The sequence below is a fragment of the Nannospalax galili genome, unplaced genomic scaffold (assembly GCF_000622305.1).
Source record: "Nannospalax galili isolate Female #2095 unplaced genomic scaffold, S.galili_v1.0 scaffold498, whole genome shotgun sequence".
Taxonomy (NCBI): Eukaryota; Metazoa; Chordata; class Mammalia; order Rodentia; family Spalacidae; genus Nannospalax; species Nannospalax galili.
In genome coordinates this window covers 1943821-1965357 of record NW_008342032.1, presented here as the reverse complement: position 1 = coordinate 1965357, position 21537 = coordinate 1943821, and the positions used below count along the sequence as shown (strand labels likewise).

At 41.3% G+C, this 21537-nt stretch overlaps 2 protein-coding genes across 3 annotated transcripts in view; one reads left to right on the top strand and one right to left on the bottom strand.

The window, feature by feature from the left end:
- Papss2 (3'-phosphoadenosine 5'-phosphosulfate synthase 2) overlaps positions 1 to 6718 on the top strand; it is a 77158-nt gene extending 70440 nt beyond the window's left edge. For both annotated transcript variants that reach the window (XM_029565793.1, XM_008837856.3), the window contains 4 exons: positions 1527 to 1662; positions 2936 to 3204; positions 4115 to 4344; positions 5120 to 6718. In XM_029565793.1, the coding sequence (XP_029421653.1) occupies positions 1527 to 1662; positions 2936 to 3204; positions 4115 to 4344; positions 5120 to 5261 (777 nt within the window). In that variant the 3' untranslated portion in view covers positions 5262 to 6718. The remainder of the gene's footprint in view (positions 1 to 1526; positions 1663 to 2935; positions 3205 to 4114; positions 4345 to 5119) is intronic.
- A 6600-nt stretch (positions 6719 to 13318) lies between these two features.
- Atad1 (ATPase family AAA domain containing 1) overlaps positions 13319 to 21537 on the bottom strand; it is a gene marked incomplete in the record, with an annotated part of 94542 nt that continues 86323 nt past the window's right edge. Inside the window, 1 exon segment of the mRNA XM_008837855.3 lies at positions 13319 to 14969. Coding sequence (XP_008836077.1) covers positions 14849 to 14969 — 121 coding nt within the window.

Here is a 21537-nt window from a genome sequence, read left to right as displayed (position 1 = left end):
ATTACCTGATAGAAAAAAAAGCTTAATTTCCACCCCCTTAGGGCTTCTATTTTGGGACTCTATTGAAAATAGTCTAAGATCTATTAGACAGTATTAGGAACGTGCTAGCAGAGGTTCTGAAAGGAGCCTGAGCAGAACCCATGTCTATCCAGGGACTCCCCAGGCATAGAACCCCTCTTCTGCTGTGTTGCCATTTGTCCCCTGGCACACAGAGCGATGGGCAGAGCCTCACTGCACACAGTGAGAGCTGTGCCCAGGATCACTGTGCACCAGCATGCATTTGCTATGCTTGAGGATGGTCTTGAGGCTGTAAAAATGACCTTTGAGTCTGTGTGCTTTTCATAAGCCACTACAAGTGAAGTACACAAAGTACTTTAGCTCCAAGAAGCAATGTGCAAAGGCCAGGGTGAGGAAAAGCATTCATCACCTTGTTTGGACTGTGCACAAAACTAGCACTTCCCCCACCATGAAACACCATTTTTCTTAGAACTCGGGTTTCAAAATGTGGTTCCATAAATGCGTTTCTTCAGTCATGGATATTCAGCATGTGATATTCTGTCACTTCAGAAAAAAAAGAAAACAAAAGAGAGTATATTATTAGTTGCCAATGATTAACTCGAGGGTTTCAAACAGAAGTTTTTGGAAGTTTACTCCTCTTGAGCTTGGCAGCAAGTTCAATAGTACTTCAAAAAGATTCTGCAGAGCCTAGTAATGATACAAACTTGTATATGTACATTTAAAATCCTAAAAGAGAATGTCAGCCTTTGAAGACTGACCTTCTGTGAACCAAGAGTTTCTAGTTGACCAGTATGTTAAGTTACAGAATCATTCCTGCAGGGCTGGTATGCGAGCTCAGCAGTTAGGAGCACTGGTTACTCTTACAGAGGATCTGCATTCATTCAGTTCCATCCTAACTGTCCGAACATCACTTCCAGGTCTTTTGACCTCCATGGGCATTGCACAACATGTGTGCACTTACATACATGCAGGCAATACACTCATATGCATAAAATAAAAATAATAAATAAAATATTTTAAAAAAGAAAACTATCATTACAAGTGTTGAAGAACTAAAAGTAGTTCTTTAATAGTCACTCAAGATTGGTCAAAAAATAAAAAAATAAAAAGAGGGCTGCTGCTGACATGGCTCAGCCAGTAAAGTTGTCTTGATTCCCCCCCCACACACACACACCAAGAACCATGTAAAATAGCCAGGGGCAATGGCATGTGCCTACAATCCTTGTGCCAGGGAGGGAGATCCTGGTGGCTCACTGGACAGCCAGTCTAACTAACTTGGTAAACCACAGGCTTAGTGAGAAAGGTTTTCTCAAAAAATAAGGTGGAGAGCAAATGAAGGAGATACCTCAACTCTTAACTCTAACCACCACACATATGGGCATCTGCACATACGAGCATATACACACACACACACACACACACACACACACACACACACACACGAAAATGTTTCCAATAAAATAGAAATAAGTATTAATTACTAATAACTTTAATAATGTTCCTTCTAGATGGTGATGGAAAGTGGGGATTGGCTGGTTGGTGGAGACCTGCAGGTGCTAGAGAGAATAAGGTGGGAGGATGGGCTGGACCAGTACCGCCTGACACCTCTGGAGCTCAAGCAGAAGTGCAAAGAAATGAATGCTGGTATGTAAGCTGCTATGTAAGGCGTCTATTATGCCTTACCGTCTAGTCAAAGAATTAAGGACAGGAAGCAGCCTTTTGTTTTTTGAGATGAGGTCTGACCTTGAAATCACAACATAGCCAAAGGTGGCCTTGAACTCTTGATCCTCCTGCTTCTGTGGGATTACAGGCATGTGCTACCATGCCCAGCTGAATCAGTATTTTTTTTTTAAGTGAGAGCATCTATTTTTTTTCTATATCACATTTTTATTACATTCACATACTAGAATACTATGCAGCAGTTTAAAATATGCCCAGACACAGAAAGATCCCTAAACTATATTAAGTGCAAAATCAAATTGCAGAGCAATACATACAGTACAAGCATATTTTGGAAAACAAAAGTCATTTAAAAAACCCTAACCTGCTTCTGACTATAGGTGCCCAGAAGATTCTAGGGGACAGTAGTGGGACAAGGAGGAAAGCATTTTCCCTTTACACATTTTGAAAGAAAGTAATGTTAGGATTATTAGAGATTTTCATATTCCATTTTGGGCTTTTATATATTTCTTGAGTTTTCCACAATATTAGTTCCAGTTACTGGACGTGATTCATATATATATTACATTTTAGAACCGGAAAAAAAAAAGTACAGCCTTCACGAGTCCATCCCTAAGTGGGGTCGTTTTGAAGTTTTTATTAAAGAGGGTGCAGCCATTTCTAATCTGTAGATTATGGCCCTGTGCACGCTTCCATGGCTATTCATTGTCTCAAGGAGGTGAACCTGCAGCAAGTCCAGGTGCACTGGTGAATGGTCCTGGCAGCAACTGTTTTCATTCCTGAGTCACACTGACCCTGTGTGGCTTTCTGCCTCTGTACCCCATCCTGTCCAAGCAATCTAGCATTAGTTGGTGGTGTTGGATTTAAAATCCCTAACAGCGGGGGCTGGAGAGATGGCTCAGTGGTTAAGAACACTGGCTGTTTTTGCAGAAGACCTTGGTTTGAATCCCAGTGCCCACATGGCAGCTAACAACTGTCCATACTCCAGTTCCAGGGGATCTGACAGCCTCTTCTGTCCTCCTTGAGCATTGCACGACACGGGTGCACTTACCTACATGAAGGCAATACACGCATACACATAATAGAAATTAAAAAAAAAAAAATCCCTAAAGGCCCAGGTACATTCTCCCAGCTAGTGGACTGAATGAAGGCACTGAACAACAGACAGCTTCATCTTTCCTGTCCTTGTGAACAAGCATCATTGCAACACTTCCTTGACCTTGCTTTTCTTCTCCAGATGCAATGTTTGCATTCCAGTTGCGCAATCCTGTCCACAATGGCCATGCTCTGCTGATGCAGGACACCCGCCGCAGGCTCCTGGAGAGGGGCTACAAGCACCCTGTCCTCCTGCTACACCCTCTGGGGGGCTGGACCAAGGACGACGATGTGCCTCTGGACTGGCGGATGAAACAGCATGCAGCTGTACTTGAGGAAGGAGTCCTGGATCCCAAGTCAACCATTGTTGCCATCTTTCCATCTCCCATGTTATATGCTGGCCCCACAGAGGTGAGCAAGTCCCTAAGTTGGGCCAGGGGCCAAGAGCACAAGCTCAAACTATATTTAGAAGAGTAAATGAGTTCCTGGGATTTGCAATCTTCAGGTTTCTCTTTTTTTCCAGTTTAATCATTTCATTTGTATTTGTAACGATGCTAGAAGCATCAAGTTCAACATTATATACACATTGCTTGGAGAATAGGAGGTTGGCATGTGACTGCAGTAGATGGCAAAGTTCACCTGGCTCCTAGGGCAAGTGGTGTCTAATCTGAGCATTGCTATTAGTTCCAGTTACTGGACGTGATTCACCATGCTCCAGAAATTTCTTAGAAGGGAGATTATCTTTAAAGGCTTGCACCTCCTTTCATCAAGTCAGTCTATCAGACATAGATCTTCTGTCCCACTGTACCCAGCAGTGTAGTAGACTTGGAATTTGCAGAAGCGTGATTGAAAGGCCCCAAACTGAGTTTAATGAATGAATTCTCTTCAGTCATATTCAATTTCTACAGCTCTCACCATCCTTTTCTAACTGAGCTTTTAAAGGGGACAGGTATTAAGTTGGAATCAACATTTACATAGGAAAGGCAATTAGCTTGTTACTGGCAGTCAGAAAATGACGTGTTAGAATCTGTAATAGCCTTTAAACTTTTATTTATCTGAAGATCAGAAAGTAAAATTCACTGTCCTACATAACATTAAGATCTGAGTATTCCTGGTCTGTTAGCCTCATTTGAAGAGGAAGAAATACAACTTGGAGTTGTAAGAGGAGGGTTTCTACAGTTCATATATGTAAAGCTCCTGTCCTAGACAGAGCAGCCCAGCCTCACAGAACCACTTTCAAAGGAGAGTTAAGGCGTATCCATAAACAGGAACCTGTGGACTTGGCCCATGACGATCATATCCCTTATGTGATGCTTTGCAGGTCCAGTGGCACTGCAGGTGCCGGATGATTGCAGGGGCCAATTTCTACATTGTGGGCAGGGATCCTGCAGGAATGCCCCACCCTGAGACCAAGAAGGACCTGTATGAACCCACCCATGGGGGTAAGGTCTTGAGCATGGCCCCTGGCCTCACCTCTGTGGAAATCATTCCATTCCGAGTGGCTGCGTACAATAAAACCAAAAAAGCAATGGACTTCTATGATCCAGCAAGGTAAGTTTCCAGAGGAAAATTTAACTGCTATTGTGAAAATTGGTGTGATGAGGTAAAACTCTCTGGAAAAGTCTCCAGTTTGTATGCCCCTAATTGGAGTGAGAATCCCTAGACAGTTAAAGACCTGATCTTAAACATCTTGCATCCCCTGAAGTTGTAGCACAGTCCTCTGCATGTACTTGGTGGTTCATAAATAACTCTCTGGTCTGTGGTTGTAGCTTCTTGGTATAGCACTTACCTAGTGTATGTGCAGCCCTGGATTTGATGTCCAGTACCACACACATACAAAAATGTTCTGAGCTGGGCCTGGTGGCACAAGCCAGCACATGGGACACTGAGGCAGAAGGATCAAGAGTTCAAAGCCATCCTTAGCTATATAGTCTAAGGCCAACCTGGGCTACATGAGACACCTCTCAAAAAGTAATAAAAGTGTTCCTTTAACACGCCTGCCTTGAGCATACACTTGTGAACACCGAGCACTTTAAGTGAAAGGACATAAAGCAGAAAAGATTTGAATGAGTGTTTGTGCTACATTCACTCTCCACACTGAGACCTCACAGAGCAGGCAGAGAAATCTCTAGCCCCCTATGAACAGAGTAGGTGAGCAGGAAATGCTGGGTACCTAACATTATTCCTCTTTTCTGAAGACTTAAGAGAACTGCCCGTTTTCATACATGCATTTTACAGAAAGTAAACAAAGGGAGAGGGGTCTGAAACTTCAGGAATCCTTAAGCAGATGTTATTTCCCTGCACTGAGTTCCCTGTACCGTGACAGGCATGACGAGTTCGACTTCATCTCAGGAACTCGTATGCGGAAGCTGGCCAGAGAAGGAGACAATCCCCCAGATGGCTTCATGGCTCCCAAAGCGTGGAAAGTGCTGACAGATTACTACAGGTCCCTGGAGAAGATCAACTAAATGCCCTTGGCTCCAGTTTCTTTCTAAAGTATTTGTTGATTGATGACCTTTTCTATTTTTGTGATTAGATGCTTTGTATCCAATTGCTTCTCGATGACTAATTTTAAAGTTCATATTTTGTAATGAGGTAAAAAAAATTGTGCCTATAACTTATATATGTATGAATATATATGTGTGTATATATATATATTCACACTGGAGACTAAATCTTAGGTGAATGCAATTGTTACACATTCCAGAACTAAAGCAGTTGTATTCTACTTCATCTTAAGTAGCTCCCAGATCTCTTAAACAGGTATATCCCAGATCTCTTAAAACTTTGTCCATGGGTCTAGGTGACTTGCCCAAACCAGAAAGCATATGTTCCATCTTAATTCTGCCAACCTGGAATCCCAGTGTCACTTACCATTGTGACAAATGTGTGAAGGTATGAATAATAGATTTATGCAACTTAGTTCTGCCCTGAAAAAGACATAGTCTAATAGGAGAGATGTTTTAATGACTTTCTGTAAGTAGCAATTCCAGTTTGATGACAACTTTTAATAATGTAGTACACTTTGAATAAAAGGATCCCAGGGATGAAACTATCCAGCTATTCTGTGGAAAGTTACTTTCCCACTCTTTGCTGTGGCCATTGTATCCTGAACAGGTACCTCTTTGACTGCAGCAGCAGCTGTAACCAAAAATATAGCAGACTAGTGAGGTGCTAAAACTGGTAATTCCTACAAAAAACATGACATCCAAACTTCATCCAAATGAACACAGATGATACATACACATACACTTTGTGAGCTGCCGGACAAATTAACATTAGCAAATACTGCTGGCACCAAATGACTGCCCAGACCATGACACTCCCAAGCTAGTTCCCTGTCTTCTACATTAGACAACAGAGGAGCTAAGTATGATTCCTTCCAGCAACTTAAAGGTCCTTGAGAATGCTAAAAGGTAACCTGTGAGAATGGAAGATGGCAGGGTATCCCAGACTCTGTTGATGTTACAAATTTCCAGACTCAACCTGTTGTGAAACAGGCTCTGATGGCTTTATTTTCTGAGATAATTTTTGTACTTTATGCCTTATTCATTGTTGCCAAGGAACACATATGAAAAAGCACCTTTTATACATAGGTCTCTCTGAAAGAGACCAAAACTGGAAAGAGAAAACTGTGATTTTTTTTTTCATACTGTCATTTTTTAAAATGCAAATAAAAGTTCTTTTGTGAGTAAGTTACAATGACCACAGAAAAGTACCTGTACTTACTCTCATCAGACTTACTACTGCCTTTAAAAATATGTATTTATTGAACACGTGACAGGATTGTAGTGCCTTACCAAATGAATTTTGTGATTGTTAACATTTTCAACTGCCTTTCTGCTCTAGTACCACACTTAGTGTGAACAACTACTTCCATGTCCAACCAATGCTTGTTCTTATTCTAATAAATTTCTCAAAGAAGTCCTTTGTGTCTTGTAATACTGAGTATGAACTGGCCACAGTGGCTATTGAGGGTTTCGTGACTGTAGAATTAGAGCACTAGCTATTCTCTTTAGGGCTTTATTAAGAGGCTGTTTGCTCTTACTTCCGTCATTTCAGGTGCAAATGACTCATGGTCTTAGCTGGGTACTTACTTTTCAGAGGTGACTGAATTCACAGCAGAATTTCACTGCAGCAAAATCTGACCTTTTTTCCATCTAAGAAGATAAAGGCAAATTCTTGCTCCCTAATTCTCCAAGGCACACATCTTACTCTCAAAATATCCAGTTTCACTGAAAGGCTTGAAAGGTGGTTGTGTCTGTGTCTGTGTGTGTGTGTGTGCGTTCCTTTTTTCTCTCTCCCTCTCCTCTCCTCTCCTCTCCTCTTTTCTCAGCAGTCCCCACAACTCCACTAACCTCAGCAGCTGCTATTTCTGTGTGCATAAGGAAGTTACATTTCTACCCTTACCCTCGGTGATCATGAGCACAGGACCGTTGTTGGCTCCCAAGTCCCTTATTTACTTCTGCCCTCATGACTTCATGCTGTTTTTGGCTACTGATCCTCATCCCAAACATTACTAGGGTAATAGCCAACACAAAGCTTTCACTTTGGCTTGGGATGTAGCTCAGTTGGTAGAGTACTTGCGTAGCATGCACAAAGTCCTGGGTTCCCAACACCTCATAAACTGTGCATGGTGGTAAACACTTGTAATCCCAGTTATTTGGGAGGTGGAGACAGGAAGATCAGAAGTTCAAAGTATCTTTGGCTATACAGTGCTCGTTTGAAACAGCAAGTTTGTAGCTTTTTCTCCCTCATCTGCTTTTCTATTATGTATCTGGGTCTAGATAGCACTGACCTACCAAGTATCCTTAGAGGCAAGAAATCAGCTAATTAGTGGGGCACCAAGTTGGTTCTTTGTAATTAAAAACACAAAAATCATTTTATATGAGTGTTGCCTGCATGTATATAAGTGCACTGCATTTGTAGGTCAACAGTTCAATTTTGCAGGTAGTGTTTCCAGATTCAGTTTATCTCAACACTATTGTCTGAGTCTTGCCTGAATTCTCATCTGCAAAGTCCAAAGAAGCCAGAGACAATGTCAGATTCTCTAGAACTGGAGTTACTGACAGTTGTTAGCTATCATGTGGGTGTTGGGAACTGAACCTGGGTTCTCTGGAAGAGCAGCAAATGCACTTAAGCTCTGAGCCATCTCTCCAGCCCCAAGCTACTCATTCTTATGCCTAAATCTTTGAGGGAACTGTGCAGTTTTTGAATGCCTTGAGTTTTCAGTATCTATGGGGCACAGGTTATAGAGAACTGGCTGTAGAGGGATACCAAAAGAGTATACATTTTTTCTTCCTCCGGCATGAATGTAGTTCCTTGGTAAATGCTGTTACTGGGTCATTCATAGAACAGTCACCAAATGAAAATTATAGTTTTAGTAACTCACAATATGCATTCTAAAGGACTACTTTTGGCTTATATTGAAACTTTATTGAAATTATTAAAAACAAATGGGTCACTTGCTAGAATTTGGACATTTTTAGTGTGGCTCTAGAAAAAAATAAGAACAATACTTTATTATGAGGCTAGCCAAGAACAGTAGATTAAAAATTCTTAAACTGGGTGTGGTGGCACAGGCCTTTAATCCCACCACTCAGGAGGCAGAAGCAGGCAGATCTCTGTGAGTTCAAAACCAACCTGGTCTTCATAGCAAGTTTAGGCCAGTTTACCTACAGGGAGACCCTATCTCAAAAAGACCAAAACAAACAAACAAACAAACAAAAAACCCAAAAATTCTTCATGCATCCTTTCAGAATAAATAAGCCCTTCAAAGCTAAACACGGCCTTGCCTCGGCAGTATTACTACTGGGAGTACATGCCTAGGTGTGGATACAGTGTGTGTGTGGAGGTGTGTGCCTGCTCCGTAAGGAGAGAGTTTTGCAGGGATGAGAACTCAGCCAAGACACAGACAATAGTGTAAAGATACACAATCTGGAAACATACCACCTACAAAATCAAACTGCTGACCTACAATCCCCCTCCTTGGATTTTGTCAAGAACATGTCACAAGAGGGGCTAGATGTCTTGTGCACTCTCAAGGTGACTGGATTCCAAGGCCTTTTAGAACTGAAAACAAATGAGAACCACACACTTCGGAAGCTGTAACTCAAACCCCACCCAGCTCAAAGCAAGATTAAAAGGCTGTTATATGGGTGGGTAGGGGCTTGGCTACAATCAGTCAACTCCTTTAATTAAAGCTACAGCCCAGGTTCATGGCAAGAGGTCTAGAAGGAACAGGCATAATCAGCTCTACACTCTTTCATTGAGAAGGGCTTATACTCTCTGGAAATAAAAACCAGTATTATATTTCATTTTCCATGGCTCTCCTATCTACTACATGGAACAAAAATTTTATATTACCAGTGAGAAAGCTGTTCACCTAGGCAGAGTTGCGCATTGGTAAATAGCACTCTAAAAAGTAGACGAACTTAACAGGGTCCCACCCAATCCTTGCAAGCCTATTCACACAAATCCTGGCTCTCACTTTCTGCATGCCCATGTGTTATATACACTGCCCTTCATTTACCAAGTAATCTATGACATCATGTGATTAGCTGGCCAGATGGCCTTTCTTGTTTGTCCAGCACTTTCCCCCATAATTCAGTGTCTTTGGAATGGATTACCACTCTTCTTTGGCATTTAGTCTTGACTCCAGTAATTGACTTTATGTCAAACCATTTAACCCAAGGAGTTCCCAGAGCAATGGGCAATTTAGAGTCCATGCAATCTAGTGGAGGAATAAAAGGAAGCACCAAGCAATCTCTGCGAAAAATAAAACCATTCTGGAGTCAAAGTTTTTAAAGTCTGGTTCTCTAGTTTCCCTTTGATCTCGTGAGCCCCACCCTTTTCAAATGAATGATTTTTAGATTATCTAAAGTTAGTTGCTGCCAACCGAATCCTAGTTAGGCAGTCTTATGTTTATGATTATGCCTTAGATATGCCAGCAAACAGGCTCTGTTTTAGTGGAGATACAGCAATTCCTGATGAATGTCTTGATCATTCTTCTCATTTCTGAAATTTATGCATCTTCGGAAAAATGTGGTCTATTTCTCTAACATTTACATACCAGTTACCATTTTGTTGTTAGCTTTTGGTATAAAACTGAGCCATCACTTGATATAGTGCATGCCTTTAATCTAGCACTGGGGAAGCAGAAGCAGGATGATCTCTGTGTGCTCAAGGCCAGCCTCATCTACATAGTTAAGACCCAGTCTCAAATAAACTAGCAAGTACATAAACAAACAAAACCTGAGCTGTGACACTGGGCACTGAGGCTCTAGGGAAACTGAAGTAGAAGGCTCAAGTTTCAGGATGGCCTGGACTACAGTAAGACCCTGTCTCAAAACCAAACAAAAACCAAAGTTGTCATAGTTTTAAAACCTGTGTTCCTTATGTATTCTACACCTAGCACTAACACTCACTGTAATTTAGTCTAAAAAATCTAAATCTATCTAAAAGCAAAAATCTATCTATCTAAAAGCATTCTCAAAGCAGATTTATTTTTAAAGATTTATTTTCATTGTGTGTGTGTGTGTGTGTGTGTGTATGTGTATATGCCACACGTGTGTGGGTGCCACAAAGATCAAAAGAGAGCTTCAGATTCCGTGGAGCTGGAGTTACAGTCAATTGTAAGGGAGGTATCTGGACACTGGGAACCAAACTTTGAGTCTTCTGGAAGAGGAACAAGCAGTCTTAACAGCTGAGCCATCTCTCCCCAGCCTCCTCAAAGCAGATTATTAGACAATTACAAAAAATAACTGCCCCATCAGAATTTTAGAAATGTCACTCTTACTGGTCATTAATATCAACAGTGTAACACTGACATCAGGTTACTAGGATGCTTTTTTTTTGGTCTTTTTGAGACAGGGTCTCCCTGTAGCCCCAGCTGTCCTGGAACTCACTATGTAGACCAGGCTGGCCTTGAACTCACAGAGATCTGCCTGCCTCTGCCTCCCAGTGCTGGGATTAAAGGCATGCACCACCATGCCCAGAATAATATAAAGAGGTCTAGGATGCTTTTTAATTCACATTGCTAGATGATGTCCTGCATGTGATCTCTGTTATATATGTTAGTTGTAATTTAGTCAATGCAATGCAGTTAAGGAGACTATTTCACACTATTTAAGTCCTCTTGAGTATGATTTCAAGAGGAATTTCTCCTGTACACAGAGGATTTTACAGCTTTATCTGGGGTACCCTGTTAGTGCTAGGGTTTTATTCATGCAGGCTATAGCTTCAGATTTTAGGAATTCTACAGGAGAATTTTCTCCTGTACACAGAGGATTTTACAGCTTTATCTGGGGTACCCTGTTAGTGCTAGGGTTTTATTCATGCAGGCTATAGCTTCAGATTTTAGGAATTCTACTCAATATTCTGATTTTAAGAGAGGGTTTTAAAAAAAGAGAATTGTTGGGTGTGGTGGCACACACCTTTTAATCCCAGCACTCATTTTAGTGTGGTTCTAGAAAAAATAAGAACAATTACTTTATTATGAGGCTAGCCAAGAACAGTGGATTAAAAATATTCTTAAGTATTCTTAGGCATGGCCTTTAGTCCCAACACTCAGGAGGCAGAGGCAGGCGGATCTCTCTGAGTTCAAGGCCAGTCTGGTCTACACTGTGAATTCCAAGCCAGCTGGGCCTCAGGGATACCCTGTCTCAAAAAGACCAAGCAAACAAAAAAATGAAAAAAAGAAAATTATAATATACATTACTCGATTTATTTTCTTTATCCAGAAGAAAGTCTTAATGTCTGTCCACAAATGACACAATTCCAGTAGAAAAAATTCTTACCAATGAGATGCTCTTGTGATTTTTACATAAATAGCTGAGCCAAGACAGTGCCACCTATCATCAAACCCATAAATTACAGATGCTAAATAATATTAGTTCATTATGGTCCATGCAGAATATTTATCCCAATCCAGCTCTTAGTGTGTTCTGGGTCTACCTGCAGACTGGGGACTATATGAGATAGGACAGAAAGAAATAGTAAACTTGACACTAAATCACTCAACACTGAGTTCGGTCATCTCCTCTCAAAACTTTCTTATTTTATGTGTATGAGTGCTTTGCCTGAATGTATCTATATGCACCACATACATGCAGTGCCTAAGGAAGCCAGAAGAGGGTGCTGGATTCCTTGGAAATGGAGGTGAGGGCAGTCATGAGCCTCCATGTGAGTGCTGGGAATTGAACCCAGCAAGAACAGTAGGTGCTCCTAACTACTCAGCCATCTCTCCAGTCCCTGGTAACCTCTACTTTAGAAGGCATGGAAATAGCTGGGTGCAGAGGTACACGCCTTTAATCCCAGCACTATGAAAACAGAGGGAGGTGATCTCTGTAAGTTTCCAGCCAGGGCTGCATAGTGAAACCATGTCTCAAAAAAAAAAAAAACAAAAAAACAAAAAAAAACATGGAAACTGCACAAGGCACCAGACGTACTAGAAGTCATCCAACAATGAGGCAATGAGGCTTCAGAAAAAGACCACACAGGTGGCCACACTCATTTCAGTCCCTAGAGTGAGGGTCTAGGGATAATGGAAATGGCTTAAAGACCCAGTTGGGTTAACAAGATACATATATATCTATGAGTAAAACTCATACCATTAGTACTATGACTGCTGACATGGAGCAATAATTCTGCCAGGTACTCTTACTGAGTGCCTCTGCATTATCACATTGTACAACCCTCTAATGTAGGTGCCACTGTTGGCTCATAGATGACAAACTGAGGTTCAAATAAGGTAACCAACAAGGCCAAGGCAGGAGTATTAGTTGAACCCAGCCTGGACAACACACCTAGCCACAAACTAGCCAGTGGGTAAGGAATATAAACTGTCAGTCTCGGGCCACACAGCTAATTAGTGGGAAGTCTAGACTTAAATTCAAGAAGTCAGGTTCAACATTCAATACTCTTTAAGTACTATTCAAAGTGAAATATTCTAAAATCTAATATCCGACGACCTATGAAATGCATGTCTAAAATAAAGGATGGAAATTATAAACATTAAAAGTTCCTTAAAATCACACAAAAATAGCTTCATTTACTTTATGATCTTAATATGCATATATGAATCATGACTGTTGGGATTAGTGTTATTTCTCTGCATTTTTTTGTTTGTTTTGTTTTGAGACAGGGTCTCCCTGTAGCCCCAGCTGGCCTGGAACTCACAAAGATCCACCTGCCTCCTAAATGCTGGGATTAAGGGGGCACACCACCACCTGGCATACTTCTCTATATATGATGATTAGAACCATGACAAGTTCAGTAGTATAACTGGATAATCTGAATTTAATAGAAGATGAAAAGACACAAGGAGGTATACACAGTACTCACTTCTGATAAGCATGCCAGATTAAATTACTGAAATTCGTATTAAGACAGAATCTGATATTAAAATATGTGCCATAAAAGTGTGAAATCTCTACTGTAAGATAAAAACTGTCCACATAAGTTTTATAGATAACAAAAACCTAAGATTTAAAGTAACTAAAAAGACCAAGGATTAATCAGAAAATGGAATCAATAAAGAGGGGCCCCTTTATTGTAAATTATAAAATAATAATACACTTACTAAAAACAGAACATGTTTCTTGGCATCTTGTATTTTACATTCATTTCCCCCATCATCTTCACACTCATGATTTGCTTTATGCTATCCTAGGTATTCTCCAATCTATAACCACCAAAGTACAAAGGGATGCATAAAGAATCCAGGAGGTTCTTGTGAGACACATCATTAGAGAAATTGATCCAATAAACTCATAAAGATCTAGAGTTTCAAAGAAATAAAACAAATAATAAAAACAAAAGCATATTTTACGTAATTTAATCTTTCTGATGACTTAGAAGGCACCTTAAGATTGTGTGTGGCATTTACCTCTTGTGTGCTTAGGTGCCTGTAACAGAATTCTGGTTACTGGAATTATCAACACAAAAAAGTTTTGTATGTGCTTCACACAGCATCAAATGACTACAGACACAATACAGGAATTGGAATGTGTACATTTGTACACAAACTACACTGAGAAGAATTTAAAAGTGAAGTTACAAAACGATTATTTTTAGCACATTTAGTAATGACTACAAATATAAACTATCGTTGTTTTGGTGGCCAAATTAAATTTGAACATAATTAAAGAACACAAAATTTTTAACCAACATTTAAGAAACATAGTTATAACAGAACCGTTACATTAATTAAGCACATACATGTATTGAAGAACACTGAGAGTCCTCAAACCCATTTTTTTTTGCATAGGCTTTCAATCCAAGTTACTGTAAATGAATTTAAAAACTTAAAGTATCCAGTGTAACAGCAGAATGAGGTGAAATCAATGCTGATCCCAGTCTGCCTAACAATCAGCCATTCACTGCTGATCACTGAGGAAATATTGTTTGATTATCCTGTCATCCATTATAACTGAGCTACATGTTCGGATGTGACAGATTCAACCAACGGTGGACAGGGAAAGTGTTCAATTAGAAAAAGCTAAAACAGATGACAACTAGAAATGGCTGAATTACTGTACATGTTAGACACAACCTTAAAATCCTAGTTTTGCTACAGACTATTTGATATTTTGGATTCAGTAGTTGGGGTAAAAAAAAAAGTTTCTGTATTCAAACCTATCTACAGAATGCCAATAAAAAATGTGTGGATATATACACTGTAATATACATTCATACATACATACTCACATACACACATAAATGTCTAGGAACCAGCACCTAACCATATCCCATTTCTCATTAATGACTCAACAAATCATTATTACTTTAAGACCAGCTTAGACTCTATAAGGCTAGAACAACATATGGCTAAAGAGTTCAAACACGAGCACCCACTCCGCTGAACTACACTGTTCCTCCTCATGATTTCTGACAAGTAGTAACACCGTTATGTAACAACTATGCCTTAATAACTTAGGATCTGAGTATAAAACCACAGGCATGTATCTCCCTCTCAGTTTTAGAGCACTCCTTCCACTGAGAGATGGGAGCACACACCAAACTAGGCTGCTGAACCACACAAATGATCTTACTCTTAATCTAAACAAACATGAGTGAAAACATTTTGAAACGCTGCATCCTTTGATTTCTTCATCTTCTCAATTGCCCGATACAGGTCCTGCTGTTGCACAGGCCGAATTTCATCTTCATCATGACTAAAATGTAAACAAAACCATCAAATAGTCAAGTAATTCTGGAATATACCTCCCTAAAATATTTTACCAAAAGTAATAAGATACATGTGGCTAAAAAATAAACTTGTTTTTAATTATACAAGAATATACCAATACATTCTTTCCCATTCAAGATCCCAAAGACAATGACAATTTATACCTTCAGTTAATTCCAGAAATGTTCTACACATCATGAGAAAATGTATATGTGCAAGCTGTAAGAGGTTTTTAACAAGCACTGGGCACTAAGAGATAGGACAGTAAAATGGCTGTGTAAAATCAAGAACTTCACACCAAGGATGTGTAAATACAGCACGTCTTCGTTAGAACAGTATAAAGGAAAGGCAGCATATCCAAACAGGAGCATAATTCCAATCAAGAAATCAAAAGTTACTCCTGTGAATATAGAATTAAATCAAGTATTCCTAGGCATATACTCATGTACATGTTCAGGTTTTACAAGTTGGAAATAAAATTCAACACTTCTAATAAAAACACAAAAACAAAACAAAAAAACTAACTCAAGTCTTCCTCACTCTAATCCAGAGAAAAATAAAACTTGGTATATTATGCCACCTTGGTAGCTAAGACACTTAGGGAAAAAAAAAATTTTTTTCTTTTTTTTTTTTGGTCTTTTTGACACAGGGGTCTCCCTGTAGCCCCAGCTGTCCTGGAACTCACTATGTAGACCAGGCTGGCCTTGAACTCACAGAGATCCACCTGCCTCTGCCTCCCTAGTGCTAGGATTAAAGGCATGCACCACCATGCCCAGCTTTTTTTGTCTTTTTGAGACAGGGTCTCCCTGTAGCCCCAGCTGGCCTGGAACTCACAATGTAGACCAGGCTGGCCTCCAACTCACAGAGATCTGCCTGCCTCTGCCTCTGCCTCTGGAGTGCTAAGATTAAAGGAATGCACCACCACGTCTAGCTTGAAAATACTTTTCAGGGAAAATGTTCTAATAACTCATGCCTATTAGTCAACATTTAATACCGAAATATGAATTTCCAGGCAGCAAAAAAGGTATTTCATTTATATAATTTACACTTTAGCAAAATTTATACATATGTTCCTTATTTCTCCTTTTTTAAATATTTTCTTCCATTTTCATTTTATTATCCTTTTTTTTTTTTTTTTTTAAATCTTTTTGAGACAGTGTCTCCCTGTAGCCCCAGCTGGCCTGGAACTCACCACATAGTTCAGGCTGGCCTCAATCTCACAGAGATCCACCTGTCTCTGCCTCCCGAGTGCTGGGACTAAAGGCATGTGCCACCACGTTTTCTATTTTTTTTTAACGTTTTATTTTTTTATTTTATGTGTATGAGTATACTGCCTGCATGTATCAAAGTGCACTCATGTCGTGCAATGCTGTGAGGTCGGAAGAGGGCTTGGGATCCCCTGGAACTGGAGTTACAGACAGTTGTTGGCTGCTATGTAGGTATACTGGCAATCGAACTTGGGTCTTCTGCAAGAGCAGTCACTACTCTTAACTGCTGAGCCATCTCTCCAGCCCCACCTATTTCTCCTTTTAACCAATTATGTTACAATAAAGACCTTTGAAAGATAGATTTTGGAGTGAAAATGTTAAAGGTATTCCCAACTTGGGGCTGGAGAAATGGTTCAGCAGTTAAAAGTACTTGTAGCTCTTGAGGAGGACCTGGGTTCAATTTCTAGCACCTACATAGTGGAAAATAACCATCCTTAACTCCAGTTCCAGGGGATCTAATGTCCTCTTCTGGCCTCTACAGGCATTGTACACATGTGGTACACGTACATACATGTAAGCCAAACATTCAAATACATAAAATAAAGATACATTTGGGCTGGAGAGATGACTCAGGACTTGCAGAGGAATTCCTCCCACATGTGGTCTGTAACTCCGATTCCAGGGAAATCCAACACCCTCTTCTGACTCTGTGGTCATTGCACAATACCGGTACACTTACATACTCATACACGTAAAATAAAACTAAAATATTAAAAATAAGCAAATAAAAAATAAAGATACATTTTAAACAATGAAGTCCAACAGCAGGACTGGTGGGGTGGCTCAGCTGCTGTGCAAGCCTGAGGACCTGCATATGATCCCTAGATGCTACACAGTGAAAGGAGAGAACCAACTCCGGAAAGTTATCCTCTGACCTCTGCGATCACACTGTGGCACACTAATGCCATACACAATAATAACTTAGAAAACTACTTTTTGTTTTAAAGAAAAGTTCCAACTTGCTCAAGTAGCTGGATTAATCTGGTAGCAGAAAAAATGGAATGAACTTCTCTACAAGAGGGCTTATGGGAACACTATCAACTGTTGAGAACCATCTGACTGCCTGGCAGGGAATGCATACAAACCTTTCATACAAAAATAAAGTTTGGGGAGCTTACTGCGGCACAACACTGTAATGAGATACGTGACTACAACAGGCAAATCAGGGTCACTTAGAGTGAAAACCTGAGTGGCAAGGAAGACCAAGAAAGAAAAAGAACAAGAGCTGGTAGACTCATTTAACAGGACTGCAAAGCACACTGGTTTACTGAGTCACAGAGACTCCTTGTCAGAGAGTTGATATTGTGAAAAGAAATGAAGTTCTTCAGCAGAAGGGTCTTTTGAGAAACATTCTCAAAAGATGGCAAACCACAGGAGTAATCAGGGCTAAATTATTTTTACTGAAGATGAAAAAATTGATTTTTTAAACTCGCCACACTCTGAAAATGGCTTCAAGTAAAATTTACTGACGTGAGAAACAGTATGTTAGTAATACATTATTGTTAACAAGCTAGAGCCCTCTCCTTAGCCCTACACCCCTTCTTTACATATGAAGTTTCTGGAAGATAAAACACCATTTCTAGGTTTCTGTGACTTAGTCTATGGTTTACCAGAAGTTCAGCATTCTGTCCCTTAAGTCTACAATATCCCATAGCAGTTTCACTTACAAAACTCTTTTTTAGATGACTCAAACAGTAAAGTGTTTGCCATGCAGCATGAAGACCTGAGTTTGATCTCCAGCACCCACATAAAAAAAGTTGGACATGGCAGTGCATGCCTATAATCCAAGTGCTGGAGAGGAGACAGTAGGATCCCTAAAGCCTGCTGACCAATCACTCTAGCAGAATTGGAAAATTCTATGCTCAGCGAGAATGCTGTCTCAAAAAATAAAGTGAAGAGTGATTGAGGAAGACCCTTAACATCAACTCACATGGGTACACATGTGCATGTGTAGCTGCACACAAACATACACACACACAACACCCCCCCTCCGCACACACATATCCAGAAAAATTGGCAATAAATAAGCTAAAAAAGAGATGGGACCCTCCTTCTGCTTCCCTGGGCCTACACGACTCACAGGCCTCTCTCCAGGGCAAGTCGATCCATCCCTCCTCCCCTTGACTCCCCTAGCCTCATTCACCCTCCTATCTCCCCTGCCCGTGTCTCCTCCTAGTCTGGGTCCTGTCCTATTCCTTGTCTTGGTGCCCCAGACACCAGGGGAACCACCATTGCTTCCTGATCCTTTGCATCCAGACCACCCCAGTTCCTTCTTCGATCCCCAGGGGCACCCTGGCCCCACCCTCACCTCCCTCCACATCCCTGGGCCTGCATGACCCACGGACCTCTCTGCTACTCCCCTACCGGCAGGCCTCTCTCTGGGGTAAGTCAATCACGCCCTCCTAGCCTTGACTCCAGCCTCATTCAACCTCCCATTTCCTTTACCTATCTCTCCTCCTAGCCTGGATCCTGTCCAATTCCTTGTCTTGTCACCCCAGATGTGGGGGGGGGGGGGGGAGAACACAGCACTGCTACCTGATCCTTTACATCCAGACCAATCCAGTTCCTACTCGGATCCCCAGGAGCCCTCTGGGCCTGGGACAGTCCTCACCTCCGCTTCCCTGGGCTGGACAACCCACCAGCATCTTTCCTGGACACTGGGGCTGACCTCTCGGCCAGTAACCACAATTGCTTTCCTGATCCTTTGCTTCCAAACCAACCCAGTCCCTTCTGAGGTCCCCAGGAGCACTCTGGGCCAGGCCCAGGCCTCACCTCCCTCTGTTGCTCTGGGCTGCACAACCCACTAGCCTCTTTCCTGGGTAAATCCCTCAGTGCCCACCGCGCCTTGACTCCCCAGTCTCATTCATCCTCCCAGCTCCCCCACCCTGTCTCTCCTCCTGGCCTGGGTACTGTGCCATTTCTTGTCTTGGCACCCAAGACACCGGGGCTAACATCTCTGCTTGGGGCCACCACTGCTTAAGATCAACACCAGAAGAAGCCCTGGTCACCACACGAACACATGGAGATTAACAACACACTCCTGAATGATGAAGGGGTTAAAAGAGAAATTAAGAAAGAAATAAAAGTATTCCTGAACTAAATGAAAAGGAAAATACAACACAACAAAACCTCTGGGACATGCTGAGAGTGGTCCCTAGAGGGAAGTTTATAGCTCTAAGTGCCTACATTAAAAAATCAAAAGAACACAAATAAATGACATAACATTGCAACTCAACACACTTTAAAAGCAGTAATAAATGAAACCCAAATCCAGCATACAAGAAGAAATAACAAAAATCAGAGCAGAAATTAATGAAATAGAAACAAAGAAAACAATACGAAGACTCAACGAATCCAAGAGCTGGTTCTCTGAAAAGATAAACAAGACTGACAGACAGTTAACCAAAAGAAAGAAAGAGCACCTCCAAATCAACAAAATCAGAGATGAAAGGGGAAACATCACAACAGACACCAGAAAGATACAGAACATTATAAGGGAATACTTTAAAAACCTATATGCTACCAAATTCGAAAACCCAAAAGAAATGGACGGATATCTAAAGGCATGAGAACCAACAAAACTAAAGCAAAAAGAGATTAACAGCTTAAACAGAACCATAACACAAAAATAAATTGAAACAGCAATACAAAACGTGACTAAAAAAAAAATCCCAGGACCAGATGGCTTTACAGCAGAATTCTATCAGACATTTAAAGAAGATCTATGGCCAATATTACTTAATTTATTCAAAAAGATAGAAATAGAGGGAGAACTTCCAAATTCCTTCTATGAAGCCAGCATCACTCTCATACCAAAGCCAGGTAAAGATACAACCCAAAAAGAAAACTATAGACCCATATCCTTAATGAGCATAGATGCAAAAATTCTCAACAATACTTGTAAACCACATACAGACAAACATCAAATATATCATCCACAAAGCTTGCACCCCTATCCTCAGGCCTCTTGGGGTAAGTCTATAGCGCAGCTCACCGCGCATTGACTCCCCAAGCCACATTCACCCTTCCATCTCCCCCATTGTTCCCTACACCTAGTGTGGGACCTGCGCCACTCCTAGTCTTGGGGCTCCAGACACCTAGGGAACCAATACTGCTTCCTGGTCCTTCTCACCCAGACAAAATTAATGCCTTTCCTGGGCCCCAGGAGCACCGCTTCTGGTCCTGGCCCCGCCCTCACCTCTCTCTGCATCCCTGGAACTGCACCACCGGCTAACTCTCCTAGCCTGCACTCCTATCCTCAGGCCTCTTGGGGTAAGTCTATAGCACAGCTCTCCGCGCCTCGACTCCCCAAGCAACATTCACCCTTCCATCACCCTCGCTGTTCGCTACTCCTAGTTTGGGACCTGCGCCATCCCTAGACCTGGGGCCCCAGACACTGGGGGAACCAATACTGCTTCCTGACCCTTCTCACTCAGACCAACTCAGTGCCTTTCTTGGTCCCCAAAAGCACCACTTCTGGACCTGGCCCCGCCCTCACCTCCCTCTACTTCCCTGGTTCTGCAACACCTGCCAGCCTCTTTCTGGGGCTGACAGCCTCTTTCTGGGGTTCTGAGGCTTACCATTCCTCTCACTGATCCTTTGCATCCAGTACAACCCAACTACTCAATCCACTCCCTGGGAAATCTTGGGGCTTCTTCCCATCCCATCTGCCTTTGCATCCCTGCGTGGCAGGGCCACTGCCAGGGTCTCAGGTCAGTCCAACACCCAAGTTCCTGAGGCCAAAATCATCCTTACACGATTCCAGACCTAAGGAGAAAGTCTGAAAACTTCTGGCGCACATTGGAATTGGGCCAACGCAGAATTCGTGAAAACAAAATCAATCCAGCCACGACAATATAAAATCAAAAGAGAGAACAAGAAGCTTAGACCAACCAGCTCTTCATACCCAAAAAGTAAACCACAAAGACACATAAAGTTCAAAAAAAGAAGCAGAACTACACTTGAAGGCCCGAGTATCACACAAGAGTCAGAAACTACAAAAGAAATTCACATGTCAAAATCACAGAGAAAAAATAACAACATGAAAAACCAAAATAACATATCCCCACCAAATACCAGTAATCCTCTAGAGGAGCACAATGAGAACCCCCTAGAGACAATGCAGGACATGGAACTCAAAAGAACAATGATGAATATGATAAAAGAATTCACTGAATTTAAAGAACACACAAACAAGGTAATCATAGAGCTGAAGGAAGATAGGGATAAACTTCTGAATGAATTCAGAAAAGAGCTAGAAATATTGAAGAATACTCAGGCTGAAAT